The sequence below is a fragment of the Salvelinus alpinus genome, chromosome 33 (genome assembly GCF_045679555.1).
Source record: "Salvelinus alpinus chromosome 33, SLU_Salpinus.1, whole genome shotgun sequence".
Classification (NCBI taxonomy): Eukaryota; Metazoa; Chordata; class Actinopteri; order Salmoniformes; family Salmonidae; genus Salvelinus; species Salvelinus alpinus.
This window is the reverse complement of record NC_092118.1, coordinates 6,754,494-6,772,071: the sequence shown is the minus strand read 5'-3', so window position 1 is coordinate 6,772,071 and position 17,578 is coordinate 6,754,494. Positions and strand designations below refer to the sequence as shown.

General features: G+C 40.5%; 1 protein-coding gene across 1 annotated transcript; it reads right to left on the bottom strand.

The window, feature by feature from the left end:
* Nucleotides 1-1,711: 1,711 nt before the first annotated feature.
* Nucleotides 1,712-15,593, bottom strand: LOC139563332 (midkine-B-like). The gene is made up of 5 exons (XM_071381960.1): nt 15,423-15,593; nt 3,997-4,079; nt 3,653-3,823; nt 2,828-2,989; nt 1,712-2,697 (listed from the first exon to the last, which is right to left on the bottom strand). The coding sequence occupies exons 2-5, from the start codon at nt 4,076-4,078 to the stop codon at nt 2,669-2,671; spliced, it is 444 nt and encodes a 147-aa protein (XP_071238061.1). The 5' UTR covers nt 4,079; nt 15,423-15,593; the 3' UTR covers nt 1,712-2,668.
* Nucleotides 15,594-17,578: the final 1,985 nt, after the last annotated feature.

The window sequence follows — 17,578 nt, the reverse complement described above, 5'->3', positions numbered from 1 at the left end:
CACACCCTGACCTAACCAAAATAGAGAATTAAAAGGATCTCTAAGGTCAGGGCGTGACAGACACAGTATGAGCTCATGGCTGTGCTGAGAGCCCAGGGGAGCACCGGATCCAGCAGGAGACCCTCAGAGTCAAAACACAGCAGCACAAATTATGGCACCATGACTTCAGGTCATACACTCAGCAAGGCCCTGTGAGCTTTATAACAAATCTACTGGTTTGCCCTGTTTTAAAGGTAATTTGGTTTACTCATTCAACCATGCCTCTTTCTCGCAATAATGATGAGACATCGCCTGACATTTGACATCATTATCAACTAGTGCCATACATTTTTTTACTTGATCTTACAGGTCAACAGTAACATAGTAGTGAACATGACAGGTCCTGAAATCGTTTTCTTATTAAAGGGTGCTGAACATATTGATTTAGCCCCGGTTTCAATCGTCCTCATTAGGAAATTAAACTGAGAATGAGATTTGGCGTGCTTTGATGTTGTCACGGACGATGCTGGAAGAAGACCAAGGTGCAGCGTGGTGAGCATAAATTTTCCTTTTATTTTAGAAATGTCGCCAACAAAACAACAAACGAAAGATATAACCGTGAAGCTTACAGGGCATTAGTGCCACAAACAAAGTTAACTACCCACAACCAAAGGAGGGAAAAAGGGCTACCTAAGTATGGTTCCCAATCAGAGACAACAATAGACAGCTGTCCCTGATAGAGAACCATACCCGGCCAAAACATAGAAACACAAAATCATAGAAAACAAAACATAGAATGCCCACCCCAAATCACACCCTGACCAAACCAAATAGAGACATAAAAAGGCTCTCTAAGGTCAGGGTGTGACAGATGTGGGTGTCTCTTATGTGTGTTTGCAGGTGGGAGGCGTTTGTACATTCACTCTGCCAAAACCGTACACAGTTACAGTCACTCACCCGTCTAGATAACATGAAACAGTCTGACCAGGTCTTGTATCTGGAAGTAGCCTTGGCTAGCTAGTAAGCTAGCCAAATTCTTTCGCCCATCAGCTTCAGCCAGACGGTGTGTGACTGTTACAAAGTTGGTTTGACTTTAGTCTATCTGTGGGGCTAGTTCGGGACCATCAATATATTACACAATGTAAATGGGAAAATATTTAAACGTTGCACACCTCTTAGTTCTCATTAAATGCTTTCAATATTTGTATATGCATTTCTACAATTTATAGTTGGTTTGAGGTTTTCATTGTCATTGATATTTGGAGCTATTGACATTTAAAAATATTGTCCCATGTATGTACATTGTGTAATTTACTGATGGTCCCTAACTAGCCCCATAGGGATATCCAAATTCAAACCAAATGTACAATGGCCAGTGTGCTGGGCACTACTCGGGTGCTGCCAGCTGTGGGCAGGAAAGAAATATTGTTAGGTACCCTTCACGCCGTGACATAAACTTTTTTCCTAATAATCTCGCACATCTGTTTTGGACGAGACTGACTTTATGACTAAAATGATCATATTTACACTTTGTAGTACATTTTGACACCAGAATAAATGTTTCTGACACATATTGATGCCGCATAGGGCATTTTCAACCAGAGACATAGTTGTTTTGATTCCGTCTCTCTTTAAATGCATAAATGTAGTAAGTTAAATTGCCACTGTATATTTCAACAAAAGCAGAGACTTAACAAACATTTATTAAGAAGAAACACGAAACAACCAATAGTCAAAATTCAGAGAGTTTATTTAAAGTAGTTGATTTTTTTTTCTGTTCCAAGGGTTTGTGTAATAATAATGACAGTAATTACAAAAATGAGAGTACAGATGAACTGTGTGAAGGTGTGTGCATGTGTGTTTGCAAGAATATGAACACAGCAGTTCACTCAAAATCGCCTGACACCTTTTGAAGTATATATATTATAAAACAAATTGTTTTAACAATACCACTATTATCTTTACAAAGACAATGACTGCATTCTTATGAGCATTCAAGCTCAGCTTTGTATTGTACATGAAACACGTTGAGCTGACAGTCCTCAGTTTACTAGAAAAATAGTTGATTTGTATCTCTCTACTTTTACTAATTGGCACACGCAATTAAAATCCACTCATCAACTCTGTTAGTAATACTAATTGGTAGTCAAGAGAAAACTATAACAATCACAACAATGTAAGATGAACATTTTGAATTTAAAAAAAACTCAAGCATATTAAATTATCTATTTACTGGTTAAGAAACAATGTCAAACAAGGAGCTATGTCTTGACTCCAGTTGAACTAATGTAAAGGAAAAAAATGCAACAAACTCTGGAAAATGGTGTACATCACAAGGTTTAGGTAGATCTAGAACACTGGTGAGGTCAAAGTATTTGTTTCTTGCATAATACAGCATGTCCAGAACTGGAATCTTACTAACATTATGGAAATATCAGAACACAAGCAGGCTAAGTTTTCCAGGCCACCGACAGCTGGAAATATGTGAAAAGAATTGTGTTTGTCTACATTTGTGGGATATTTGGTCAATATTCAGAGACATTTAGCGTGTGTTATACTGTATTTGAAGGAAAGGCCCATTTGACATCTCCATAATTCACTTGTGCATATTATGTTTGTTGAAAAAGCAAAGGATATTGCGTAATAAAATCAAACCAATCACTTGTTCAATGTGGACTCATCCACCTTTTTAGTTCTCCTTCCCTCTTCCCTTCTTTCCTGTGGGAAGACAATCAAAAATGATCAAACAATAGGGTCACTTCATCATAGATTCCTTGGCTCAATATGACATGCTAATTTGTGGATAGGAATGTTACTTTATTACATTACTTAAATGTCTACTTCTTACCTTTGGACTTTGTCTTGGTCTTTGCGGGGCATGGCTTAGACACCTCGATGGTGGGTTGGCACTCTGCGTTGTACAGGGCCTTTTTCAGGGTTCCAGACCGTTTCTTGGATCCAGTAGCTGTGTCACACTCACCCCAGCTGCCAAACTTATACTTGCAGTCAGCTGAAATGGCAAAGGTCAGAAGGGAAAACCCGCTGAGTATCAGGAACACCCCACCATAAAGCTTGCCTGGCTACACAGACTCCTTGCTCTGGCCAAACGCTACGCCACGCCCACATACGTTCGTTTCTTCCCCGCAATGAGTCTGGATCTGAGTACCTCCCCAACCCTTCACCGAATGCAAACATATTTGGGCCGTCTGATTGGTCCAGAAACCGATGGTTTGTGCCAGAGCCAGAACACACGTGGGTAAAGCGATGGGTTTGAAAATGTGTCATTGGCTTTGATACTCTGATTGGTTAGAGACGATCCAATCGCTGATGACTTTGCTTTGCACAACGCCCCCCGTGCCCCTCGTCCCAACAAACAACTTCAATGATGCAGTCTCAGACTAAAGTATGTCGTGAACGACAGAGCAGCGGAAGAATTTAGCATAAGTCGTCAGGCTATCATAGAACAGTCTGAACATAATGTAGTTCTATAGTTTTTTGCGGTTATGTCAATTACTAGGTATTTACTAAGAAATTACATGATACAATTCTAATTATGTAGTAATAAGCTATGAACGTTTGCTATATTTTTGATTGACTGACCACCACTTTACACTTTGAGAATTATATGGCATATCAAGGGAAATGGAATCATCTATCAATGTATAATTTCTACCGCCGAACTCCTTCTTCCAGTTGCAAGGCACTTTGCATTTCAGTTTCCTCATCTGGTCGTTGCAGGTGCCCTCTCTGACACCGACTCCACAGTCTCCGTTGTTAGGCACACAGCTACCATAGCGCCACTCAGCACAGTCAGAGGCACCACCCTTGGCCCCTTTCCCCTTCTCTGTAAAACAAAAACAGCAAGACGACAGAAATAATATCAGCAATATTACAATTAGTCGTTAGTAAGGACAGGTTTCCAACTGAGGCTTTATGAACCTCGTGAAAGGTGCAGCTGTCATGCTAATTCTACAACTGTGCATGGCAAATTAAAGCAATACATAGCAAATCCCTTACCTTTCTTGTTTTTACCTGCTTCAGTGGTGACTATCATCAAGGCCACCAGAAGCACCACAACTGTTGAGAATAAACCCCGCATACTGGAGAGAAAAGAAAAAAAACATGCCATTATGGCACAAGAAATAATGTTTCCATTATGTAGGTTATATTGTGTGTCATTTGAGGTGACATCTGCTGTTCCAGAGGTCAAGCTGATGTTCCTCTGGTGTGTATCTATAATCGAGATGAGAGTTGAAAGAGAACGATCAAGGTCAAATATTGATCGTTACCAGCTATATAAAACTAATTCACAATGAGTGGTTCTGTACTTTAGAGGTTAAAGGTGAATAAGGGATTATGGTCAAAGAGTAAAACACATCATGTTATAGAAAAATCATTACATTAAACAGTATTAAAGCCTGACACTCGAGCCTGGGAACTGGGAAAATACATGTGAGAGGGCTGAAATATTGTATAGATTTTTTCCCTATGATCTCATGACTCAACTTAGGGTCAATCAGACAAACTGTGAGGAACACAACCAGCAATGAGGATCAATGGGTCATGAGCTACCCGCTCCACCCTTTCACTTCCCCTTACACAAAACAACACGTTTTCCAACATGAACACCAAACAAAATACACATTTTTATTTTGTGACGAGCAGTGCCAGGAATATGTTAGAAAACATACATCTACAATTGAAGTCGGAAGTTTACATACACCTTAGCCAAATACATTAAAACTCAGTTTTTCACAATTCCTGACATTTAATCCTAGTATAAATTCCCTGTCTTTGGTCAGTTAGGATCACCACTTTATTTTAAGAATGTGAAATGTCAGAATAATAGTAGAGAGGATTATTTCTTTCAGCTTTTATTTCTTTCATCACATTCCCAGTGGGTCAGAAGTTTACATACAGTCAATTAGTATTTGGTAGCATTGCCTTTAAATTGTTTAACTTGGGTCAAACGTTTCGGGTAGCCTTCCATAAGCTTCCCACAATAAGTTGGGTGAATTTTGGCCCATTCAACTGAGTCAGGTTTGTAGGGCTCCTTGCTCGCACACGCTTTTTCAGTTCTGCCCACACATTTTTCTATGTGATTGAGGTCAGGGCTTTGTGATGGCCATTCCAATACCTTGACTTTGTTGTCCTTAAGCCATTTTGTCACAACTTTGGAAGTATGCTTGGGGTCATTGTCCATTTGGAAGACCCATTTGCGACCAAGCTATAACTTCCTGGCTGATGTCTTGAGATGTTGCTTCAATATATCCACATAATTTTCCATCCTCATGATGCCATCTACTTTGTGAAGTGCACCAGTCCCTCCTGCAGCAAAGCACCCCCAAAACATGATACTGCCACCCCGTGCTTCACGGTTGGGATGATGTTCTTCGGCTTGCAAGCCTCCCCCTTTTTCCTCCAAACATAACGATGGTCATTATGTCCAAACAGTTCCATTTTTGTTTCATCAGACCAGAGGAAATTTCTCCTAAAAGTATGATCTTTGTCCCCATGTGCAGTTGCAAACCGTAGTCTGGCTTTTTCATGGCGGTTTTGGAGCAGTGGCTTCTTCCTTGCTGCGCGGCCTTTCAGGTTATCTCGATATAAGACTCGTTTTACTGTGGATATAGATACTTTTGTACCTGTTTCCTCCAGCATCTTCACAAGGTCCTTTGCTGTTGTTCTGGGATTGATTCGCACTTTTCGCACCAAAGTACGTGCATCTCTAGGAGACACTACGCATCTCCTTCCTGAGCGGTATGACGGCTGCATTGTCCCATGGTGTTTATACTTGCGTACTATTGTTTGTACAGATGAATGTGGTACCTTCAGGCATTTGGAAATTGCTCCCAAGGATGAACCAGACCTACAATTTTTTTTTTAGGTAGGTCTTGGCTGATTTCTTTTGATTGTCCCATGATGTCAAGCAAAGAGGCACTGAGTTTGAAGGTAGGCCTTGAAATACATCCACCCGGTACACCTCCAATTGACTCAAATTACGTCAATTAGCCAATCAGAGGCTTCCAAAGCCATGACATCATTTTCTGGCATTTTCCAAGCTGTTTAAAGGCACAGTCAACTTAGTGAATGTAAACTTCTGACCATCTGGAATTGTGATACAGTGAATTATAAGTGAAATAATCTGTCTGTAAACAATTGTTGGAAAAATTACTTGTGTCATGCACAAAGTAGATGTCCTAACCGACTTGCCAAAACGATAGTTTGTTAACAAGAAATTTGTGGAGTGGTTAAAAAACGAGTTTTAATGACTCCAACCTAAGTGTATGTTAACTTCCGACTTCAACTGTATCTATGTGATGACACATTGAACACAATTCATGTCATCTTATTGTCACAATGGCGCTTCCCATCTTTGTGTATCCTGGTCATTGCATTGTGCAGACTTTTTAAAGCTGAAATCCGTAAAGGGTGAAACTGTCATATCCATTTGGGCTATTACAACAACAAAGTTACTTCAAACAGGGAACATTGTTTTTTTTTTACTAGAACATCGTTGCACATGCAATAGAACACCAGAATATGTACTGAGATTTTTTTTTACCATGCTGCCTTACACGCAATGGCCGAGGTTCAGCTAGGGTGTGCCACCATCAGGAAAAATTTGACACATAGCCCTAAGACGAGTTACTTCGGTACTGTTTACTACGCTTGCCAAATATCAGAACTCAAAATCAAATTGATCATGCAATACAATATTCTTTTGATGTATTTTGGACCATTTTTAACGTCTTCTTCTCCTGAACCGCTGGACCAATCGGGACCAAATTTGGTATATAGCATTTATGGATGCAAGACTAGCTGAAACAATATGGCCGCTATGAGCCAATAAGCTTGCACGAATGGTTTTTCCTGTCCAACAGCACCACAATGTGTCCAAATTCAACAATACTTTACAGGTTAGCTAGGCTGGTCATGTTGTTTGAGGTATGTTTCTGATAAACCCTTAAAAACAAAGGCACTGGGGCAAACAGTGGCAATGTTTCCCCTTTACAGATTTCAGGTTTAATAGTCTAGTTCAAAAGAAGAGGGCAGCAACTCACAGATAAAGAAATAGCCGTCTATTTCTGAAATGTATGAATGTCTATAAGGGATCCTCCTATCCTGCCAAGTTCGGAGTTTCTATTTATTCTCTGACTTAATTGAGTTAATGTCTATTCTTTCTGCCAACAGTCCCAGAGCTGGCAGCAGGGGATGGACGGCAGCACCAGATCACCATGGTGAAGGCTAACCCACCTGCTGGGAGGTGATAGGGGCCGCCCCGACAGGGAGAGCTCGATTGAAGAGGCTTGGTTTGAAGCCATTCTTCTGTGGGACACAGGGGAACGGCATGTCTCTGTCTGAGTTAGAAGAGCTCAGAGATGTGCCGGGACAAACAGGTCTTGTATTAGTTTGAAGAACACCCACAAAGAGTAACTCAAGAATCTGATTTCAATAACCCAAAACAAGGTTGCATATCATACCAAATCCTTGATTTTGTGGTGGGAATCTAAAGGTATTTTCACGCTTTCCCATCAAAAGATTAGCGGCCTTGTTCAATCAATCTGCTTCCCAGGGTAATACAAACAGAAACATTCCTTCCCGTCATGCAAAGAAGTGTTTGGAATATTATGAAGTTCATTCCTGTGACATACAATCAACTTTCAAGGCACAAGATGAGCGTTTTCTGTGCCATAGCCTGTTGGTTATGATTAATTAGGACCCATCATTAACGACTGGCAAAATGCACAAATCCTTCTAGTGTCCTAGTGGAACACAAACAATGAAGACATTGAGAACAGAGAATTGAGATCACACAGCAGCGGGGAACTAAGATGTCACATTCTGGGCTGTTCACAATATGTCATGTGGATGTTACAATGCATCTTCCTACAACACCAACTAAGATGCCAAATCGGCAAACCAAAATTGGTTCTGTGAAAGTTCCCAGAACATTTGTTAGGTTGCGGCAAATGTTCTCATAATACAACAACTGTCCAGTTGTGCTGATGATTATACAATGATTGTATGAAACATTTGCTTGATGTTGCAAGAACGTTCCCAGAACACATTTCGTCTGTTCTTTAATGGTTCCCAGAATGTTTCATATGTTGTGGGAACCGTCTGATTCTGGGGACATGACAAAAGATCTGTTCCTAAAACACAAAAACGGTCCACTTTTGTGGATGATTATGCAATGTTTATTTTAGAATGCAAAAAACATTCACCTGATGTTAAACTTTTTAAAATGTTCTTTAAATGTCCCTAAAACATTTATTTAGGTTATGGGAATATTGTGGGGATATGACACGACAGGTTCCCAAAACACAAAATCTGTCCAGTTTTGATGACATTCTTACAATGTTTGTATCAGGGTGCACAAAACATTCCCTCAATGTTCCCAGACTTATCAAATTAAGTTTTGAACAGTCCATAGAGATTTCTTTCCTAGTGTTAGTGTTATCTTACTGTTGAGGAAGTTAGAAATCCATGTAGAAACACATATGTCAATTCTTTGGAATCACATAACTTATTAGACATTTATTGTACAAACATAGTTTTACCGTATTTATTTTGATAGTCATAAGCAGGGATCAAAACTGTCCTTTGGAGTGTTATCCCTGGAATGAATCCACCGCGCCACTGCGATGTGACTAATACTGCTGTTTACACCTTTACTCTGATTTCCAGGTTGTGGTCTTTGTCTTTGCAAAAGACAGGATAACAAAATCGGAAAAAGAAGTATCCTCTATTGTTTCTTTCGCTACCAATCTTCTTCTTTGCTGTAAAGTTGGGATGTTTTGACTTTTATTTTCCCGACAAACTTGATTTCAGAATTCATGTTCAATTGTTGCCAAGGCGGATTGCGGTGAGGTGTACAGAGATGTGCATATGTCCTAAGACATATAGCCATAGTTTGGATCATAATTTAATGATCCACTAGAAACATTAAGCTCCTGGTGGTGCAGCAAAATAAGTAGCCTACAGGGCTGGAAGATGGCGCACTGCAAGTTCAAATCTACTTCATTCTTATAATTCTTGTAGATTTGTTAGGACAATACCCTTATAAAATATAATGATGTAAGAAGATCGGAATGCCATTTGCTTGAAAGTTTGGCAACTTCAATACTGTTACATTACACATCAAAATTAGCAGAACATTGCAGCAATGTTTTCAGAACTCATTGCATTATTGTTGAAGTATGTTTTTAGAACAACTTCTATATCTCCAACATTTTATTGCTGAAGAATTTTCAGGGAACGCTATAAGAACCATCATGTCACAATATATCTTTTTTTTAGACCACCGTAGGAATATTCCCTGCTTGTCGTTATGTTTTGAATAACATATCCATCAACATTAGCAGAACGTTCCTGTAATCTTCCCTCAGAACCAGTTCTATTGCTCCCACATTTTGTTGGCGGTAGTACGTTCTAAGAACATTGCCGGAACATTGTGTTATTACAATCCCTAATGAGAACCTTAGGGGAATGTTCTATGGTAGTTTTTGACAGATGTTGTGAAGAAAATGTTAGTGAATGTTGGGAGAACATTCCAAGGACATAGCCACAGGAAGCAGGGGTGCTGCAGCACCTCCTGATGAATTGGAAAAAAAAAAAAATATATATATATATGATGTATATATAAAAAAATATATACAATACCAGTCAACAGTTAGTACACATTACTCATACTAAATATTGGAATATTAGTGAAGAAATCAAAACTATGAAATAGCACATAGAATCATGTAGTAACCAAAAAAGTGTTAAACAAATATATTTGAGATTTGAGATTCTTCAAAGTAGCCACCCTTTGCCTTGATGACAGCTTTGCACACCCTTGGCATTCTCTCAACCAGCTTCACAAGGTAGTCACCTGGAATGCATGTCAATTAACAGGTGTGCCTAGTTAAAAGTTAATTTGTGGAATTTCTTTCCTTCTTAACGTGTTTGAGCCAATCAGTTGTGTTGTGACAAGGTAGCTGCTATCCGAGCAGTTAGCTGCTATCCGAGCAGCTAACCGATCGCTGCAGCTGTACATAGTCCATCTGTAAACTACCCACCCAATTTACCTACCTCACCCCCCATACTGCTTTTATTTATTTACTTTTCTGCTCTTTTGCACACCAGTATCTCTTCTTGCACATGTTCATCTGATGATTTATCACTCCAGTGTTAATCTGCTAAATTGTAATTATTCGATTTATTGCCTACCTCATGCCTTTTGCACACATTGTATATAGATTCTCTTTTTTTCTACCATGTTATTGACTTGTTTATTGTTTACTCCATGTGTAACTCTGTGTTGTCTGTTCACACTGCTATGCTTTATCTTGGCCAGGTCGCAGTTGCAAATGAGAACTTGTTCTCAACTAGCCTACCTGGTTAAATAAAGGTGAAATAAAAAAAAAAAAAAAAAAAAGGGGTGACATACAGAAGATAGCCCTATTTAGTACTAGACCAAGTCCAAATTATAGCAAGAACAGCTCAAATAAGCAAAGAGAAAAGACAATCCATCATTACATGAAGGTCAGTCAATCCGAAAACTTTCAAGAACTTTGAAAGTTTCTTCAAGTGCAGTCGCAAAAACCATCAAGCACTATGATGAAACTGGCTTTCAAGAGGACCGCCACAGGAAAGGAAGACCCAGAGTTAACTCTGCTACAGAGGATAAGTTCATTAGAGTTAACTGCATCTCAGATTGCAGCCCAAATAAATGCTTCACAGAGTTCAAGTAACAGACACATCTCAACAGCAACTGTTCAGAGGAGACTGCATGAATCAGGCCTTCATGGTCGAATTGCTGCAAAGAAACCACTACTAAAGGACACCAATAAGAGAAAGACTTGCTTGGGCCAAGAAACACGAGCAATGGACATTATACTGGTGGAAATCTGTCCTTTGGTCTGATGAGTCCAAATTTGAGATTTTTGGTTCCAACCGACGTGTCTTGGTGAGATGCAGAGTAGGTAAAAGGATGATATACGCATGTGTGGTTCCCACCGTGAAGCATGGAGGAGGAGGTGTGATGGTGTGGGTGTGCTTTGCTGGTGACACGGTCTGTGATTTATTTAGAATTCAGAACACACTTAACCAGCATGGGTACCACAGCATTCTGCAGCTATACGCCATCCCATCTGGTTTGCACTTAGTGGGACTATAATTTGTGAGGAGAGTGATGAAGTGCTGCATCATGTCAATCAAATGTTTTTATAAAGCCCTTTTTACATCACCCGATGTCACAAAGTACTTTACAGAAAGATGACCTGGCCTCCACAATCACCCGACCTCAACCCAATTGAGATGGTTTGGGATGACTTGGACCGCAGAGTGAAGGAAAAGCAGCCAACAAGTGCTCAGCATATGTGATAACTCCTTCAAGATTGTTGGAAAAGCCTTCCAGGTGAAGCTGCTTTAGAGAATGCCAAGAGTGTGCAAAGCTGTCATCAAGGCAAAGGGTGGCTACTTTGTTTAACACTTTTTGGGTTACTACATGATTCCATATGTGTTATTTCATAGTTTTGATGTTTTCACTATTATTCTACAATGTAGAACATAGTCAAAATAAAGAAGAACCCTTGAATGAGTAGGTGTGTCCAAACTTTTGACTGGTACTGTATATAAACAGATTTTCAACAACATTTGTGAACTAGGCCTGTATTACTCCTTTATGAGTCTTTCGTCAGCACCCCCCCCCCCCCCCCATAGCGGTAATCTTAGATAATGTTCTGTGAAGGTTCCCGGTTTGCTGGGAAGTCTCTGATGAACAGCACCCTTGTGTAATGCCCGTCGCCCACGCAAATGACTAATCTAACAGCAACATTTGTTTCATTGGTTTGTGCCTGAGCCAATATGTCCAGAAGATGAGCAGGGATCGTAGCCACATCCGCTCACATTGCAGTATGCTCACATTGAACTTTCCCTGCCTGCGGGCATCCTTGGATAGAAAGGTCAGCCACAGCCGATGAATCAACAACTCACTGGAAAAGTCCGATCCATTAGAGGTTATCACCTCTCTGAACTATCGCCTCGTACTGTGTGAGGCAGAATGACATAAGTGGCAGCCATCTACTCACTCACCAGGGAGCTGGTCTTTCTGGAGAATCTACCAAGGCACTATCGTTTTATCAGGCAACTTTACAATTGGCTTCTGAAAGTGTTGTTTCTTTACTTGACTGCTCATCAAAAGGACTGCGAATGAAAGTGATACACAATGGCCAGGACAGCCGGCCCTCTGGCACATACGCTTACTGCTCCTCTTCAAGCCAACAAATATTCTGTTGACCCAGTAAATCTGTATTCTGTCCTCAAAAACAGAAATTAAATGTTGATGGCCAGTGAGCGTAATTAAACACTCCAAGCAACCATGAATCTCTGGAAACTCTCCATTCTCAACTCCCACCACTCACGGAATCGCAATCTTTTTGTATCACTTGAAAAAACGATAGAGTTCCATTTTCAAGTAAAAGCTGGCTTGTTTTTTCCGCACCAGCTAGCAGTTCCAATGACATTCTTCCCCTGGCCATAAATGTCGAGGGGCTACTCCAGGCAACACTTTTGTCTTTGATGAAACAACACCCAGCAGGCCTCGTCTAACCCACTGAGCCTTGCCAAGGGTGAGGCCCGGAGCGCCCTCAAAATCTTTTATCGTTCTTTACGAATGCAGACACCCTGTATCAAAACAGAGCCTTTTCCTGGTCTCCTTTCACTCCATTCTAAAGGGCCACTAGACAGATATCCCATGCAGGGTCTTTGTTCCACACATCTGAATGTGAACTTAGCATACTGGGAGAAAGGTCATCTTAAAATACCACAGCTTACTAGAGCTAGCATGCCCAATAATTTGCAAAATATGCCTACAAACATTGTCATTTTTATCCATCAGGAATTCAGCTGTAACAGGAATGTTAGAATAGGTAGGTATCTGTGTGTAAGAGATCTTCCTTTCCCAACTATAAACATGTCATGATGAAACATCGCCTACCCCCACACCTAACTTCCACCAGCTACCCATCACACAACGGGATAAACATAACATGTATTGCCTAGCAGAAAGCAAAACCAAATAGTCAAATTGGATCAGATACCGTAAAGATCATATTTTGATTGACTCAAATGGTGCTTCCTCTTGACAATAATCTAATAATGGCACTAGACCACTGTGATCAAATAGATAACGTTAGATATACTAGATCAGTTCTACCACGAAACAATAACAACAACACATGGAAAGCAGGACTACACTGAACCTGAACAGCATAAAGCGTAAAAGTCACTCTTGTTTAAACTGCTAAGCAGCATTCCTCGTCTTCTCAGAAAAGTCACTGACCGCAAAAAAAGGATGGAATGCCCACTAAGAGAGAAGCTGCGGGGTAGAGGGTCACTCTAAAGAAAGACAGTTAACAAAGACCCAGAATGTCCTGGCCTACTTCAGGAAGGAACACTTAGTGGCCAACAAATGGCTGAATCACATGCTTTATTTGATCAAATATACAAAATATAGGTGGATTCTGGCCGTCAAGGACCAACAGCGCAAGGACAGAATGATTCACGTTATTGACTCAAATAGTATGAGTGCACTTTATATACTATAACTTCATTGTCGACAGCTAAACATCCTCCCTGCCGTCAGTGACGTGAAAATATGATCCCTCCTAGTTGAGGCATGGCAGTCATGACAAAATGGTTTATTCTCTAAAAGAGACAGTGGCCTACTTACTTCCCATTCCTTCCTATTTCAACATAACCAATGACATACTCCATCATACTCCATGAGCAGTGAGAGAATAGTAGAGGGGCCACGCACCCACAAATCTCTGCTGAAATCAGGTTGAATGGTGCATTTGAATAGCCAGGGAGAGTTTTCTCTGTCTTTTCAAAGCTGTTTTCTCTCCACTGATTATCTGTGCCATTGCCTCAAGGTCCATCTGCCAAGCTCACACAAGCTCTAAAGCCCCATGCTGCCCCTCCTCCATTTCTAAAAGCTAACCCTGGGGCACTAGCTGTATCTAGTGTGGCCAATAACTTTCTAAAAGAGCCAAAAAATACAACTGGAAAAAACAATGATAACAACAGACTGAGGACCATCTTTCCCCCATTTCCCTTTCTAAGGTTATGTCGCTTTGATCGTTATCTCTGACCGCAAATCATCGTTTACAGCCTCTTACACAGCCCCTACTTTGGATCAGGGGGGGGGGGGGGGGGGGGGAAAGCAAACGATAGGCGGGGCAGCCATAAATTGTGGTCAGGTAAAAAAGTTCCCGGGCAGTGAAACACAAAAAAGGAGAACAACTCTTGAGCGGAGTGGATAGCAGTGAATAGAAGTACTTGAGGTTAGAGTTGATTTCAATGCTCATATTGTTGAGGTGGGAGATATTTACATTGACTTTGATTTTAGTCATTCAGCAGAGGCTTTTATCCATAACCACTTACAGTTAGTTACTGCTTAAGTGAAGTTTTCAGGTCTTCATTCAAGTGAAGTTTTCAGTTTTCATTCATTGGCCCAAACAGAAAGCAAAAGATTTCTGGAACCTGAACACAATTCAAATTGTGGAATAAATGCGTATGCTTTACTTTAAGATGAACAAAGACATGTAGAAGTACACTTTCAAACTATGTAGCTTCGCTACATCTGAAATAGCAATAACTAAACATAATAACTTATATAAAACAATATTATTATATTTCGCTGGATTTATCTCCGTTCTTCCGAACTCAAGTATCATAGCTCAAAGTAGTTACAGTAATGAGACCATACATTTAGAAGTACAGAGGGGCTGCATACCCGCCACCCCCACACACACACACACACACACACACATACTACTTATCATCAACACTAGAATGTGTCACCCCTGAGGACGTTAACACACAGTGCAAAATATAGCTAACGTAATTACAAAGTTATTAAACTCAAAGCAAAGCCGTTATTACAACAAAACGTCATTTGGCCACAACTTCTTCAGAGCCCTAAACAGAACCGCTTGTAAAGTTGTAGAATTAAAAAAGTTCGTTCAATCGTTGACTTCATATTTAAGATTCAATTAAACGTTTTTGATTCAACGAATGTTTATGCCAATACCCAGTGCCACTGCGCTTTTTGCGCAAATCGCGTGTATGTGACAAAAGTTGTGTTCATTACTGGCAAAAGTTATGAATCTATGCAGTAAAGCCAACACATGGTGCATAAATTATTTAAAAGACCATAAAACTAAAAAGAAGAACTAAATAAAGAAACATACACACAAATAAATCATCCCAAGAAAAATCACTCCAATTGAAAAATTACACACGACACATCAGTTATTCCCCAGAGGATTCGGATGATGGAGACTATATATTTTAACTATTAAAAGTGAGCAATGATAATGTTGTATTGAGTGATACAAAGTAACATCATTTTATCACTATACATTTGGACAAATACACATGTAACTTACTTGTTTCTTTGATCGTACTTCTTGGCGAGAGTTTATGGTCTTTACTTTGAGCCACAATCGATTTTTTACAGTCCTCCAATACCTCTAGCCCGGCCCGCTTGCTCTTATTTGTCGCCCTCCCCTTTGTTTCTCAAAAACTAGTTTGAGCTGGTAACATTAGGGCCACATTAAATTAACCACCTCGTGACATCACCAAACCACGTGATGATTACGGGTCAAGAGACGCGTAACCCCAACCCCTGTGCATCACTAGTCTAGGACACTAACTTTTTGAAGTTTATTTTTGTGATTCCCTAGATGTATTATTTCGCAGTCATTATTCTAGTGTTTTTGTTGCTACAAGTATTTTTTATGCCTGCAAATTAAAAATAAAAACATTGATACTATATTATATATCCATTCCAATTTCACCACCAGACATTATCACAGAGAAAGGAAAGCAGAATGACATGCACAGACTACCTACTATAGACAGATAATATTATTCTATGGTGCCTACAGAATGCCTAGGGATGTATGCATCATAAATGTACTAACAGCACCATCACAGTAAATGATTTACAGGAGGACAGGAGGGCTTGCCATTAGATAGGGACCCTGGATAAGAGCCATTTATAAACACCACGTGTAAGCCAGAGGAGGCTGGTGGGAGGAGCTATAGGAGGACAGCTCATTGTAAAGACCGTAATGGAATTAATGGAATGGTGTCAAACACACCAAACATATGGAAACCACATGTTTTGACCATGTATTCAATTTCAGCCATATACAATGAGTCCGTCCTCCTGTAGCTCCTCCCACCAGCCTCCTCTGGTGTAAGCATATGCTCGACCATATGGCAGAGTAACAGTGTGGTGCCTAGATGAACTCTGTTCCGGAGTTCCAAATTAAGCAGCAGCAGCTGAAAAGATGAGCTCCTACAAATATTGAAATTTAAATGTTTTTTTTTAGAGTAAAGTACATCGAAAAAAAATCAAAAGAAAACTGCAAACTGAATAGGAGACCAAACAAGCAGCAAACAAAGAAGAAAGGCTTTTGAAAAAGTAACAATTTTTCATAAAATTATACCGTTTTCTTAGCTAGCTAAGTTGTTTACCTGTTGCTAGGCAGTTGCTAGGGACATTCCTGAAAGAAGCTAGCTAGCTAACAAGGAGTGTCTAGTTGGCAGAAGAGAAGAAGGGACAAAGAAGGGACAAAGTGGGACAAAATAAGGACAGAAGAAAAGGGAAAGGGGACATTAAGGTGAAGCAGTCCTCTAAAGACACAAAAGACAATAATACAAGAAACAACACTTCTATTGCCTCTCCCTCTACGATACGCACTTCCGGTTTGGTTTGGAGCGAGTAGTTGCATTCCGCTTTGCTCCACAGGTAGTATTACAGGTAGTATTACATTTCATTTCATTACAGTACAACAGTTTGATTTGTTTGATCTTAGCTGGCTACATAGCCGTCTTTGTATCCAAGATAATTGTGTAGTCTAGAGTAATTGTCGAGGTTACCTAGCCAGTTAGAGGTTACCTAGCCAGCTACACTTTCAAACAAAGACAACAACGCAGCCACTGCTAGCTAGCCTATTTCACCAGCCAGCAGTACTATATCATTTTAGTCAATAAGATTTTTTGCAACGTAAGCTTAACTTTCTGAACATTCGAGACGTGTAGTCCACTTGTCATTCCAATCTCCTTTGCATTAGCGTAGCCTCTTCTGTAGCCTGTCAACTATGTGTCTGTCTATCCCTGTTCTCTCCTCTCTGCACAGACCATACAAACGCTTCACACCGCGTGGCCGCTGCTACTCTAACCTGGTGGTCCCAGCGCGCACGACCCACGTGGAGTTCCAGGTCTCAGGCAGCCTCTGGAACTGCCGATCTGCGGCCAACAAGGCAGAGTTCATCTCAACCTATGCTTCCCTCCAGTCCCTCGACTTCTTGGCACTGACGGAAACATGGATTACCACTGATAACACTGCTACTCCTACTGCTCTCTCCTCGTCTGCCCACGTGTTCTCGCACACCCCGAGAGCTTCTGGTCAGCGGGGTGGTGGCACTGGGATCCTCATCTCTCCCAAGTGGACATTCTCTCTTTCTCCCCTGACCCATCTGTCTATCGCCTCCTTTGAATTCCATGCTGTCACAGTTACCAGCCCTTTCAAGCT

Coding starts and splice junctions, on each gene's coding strand:
- LOC139563332 (XM_071381960.1), bottom strand. CDS start 4,078: ATGCGGGGTTTATTCTCAACAGTTGTGGTGCTTCTGGTGGCCTTGATG. Junction 3,824..3,996: donor AGCAGGTAAAAACAAGAAAG/GTAAGGGATTTG, acceptor TTTGTTTTACAG/AGAAGGGGAAAGGGGCCAAG. Junction 2,698..2,827: donor GACCAAGACAAAGTCCAAAG/GTAAGAAGTAGA, acceptor GTCTTCCCACAG/GAAAGAAGGGAAGAGGGAAG.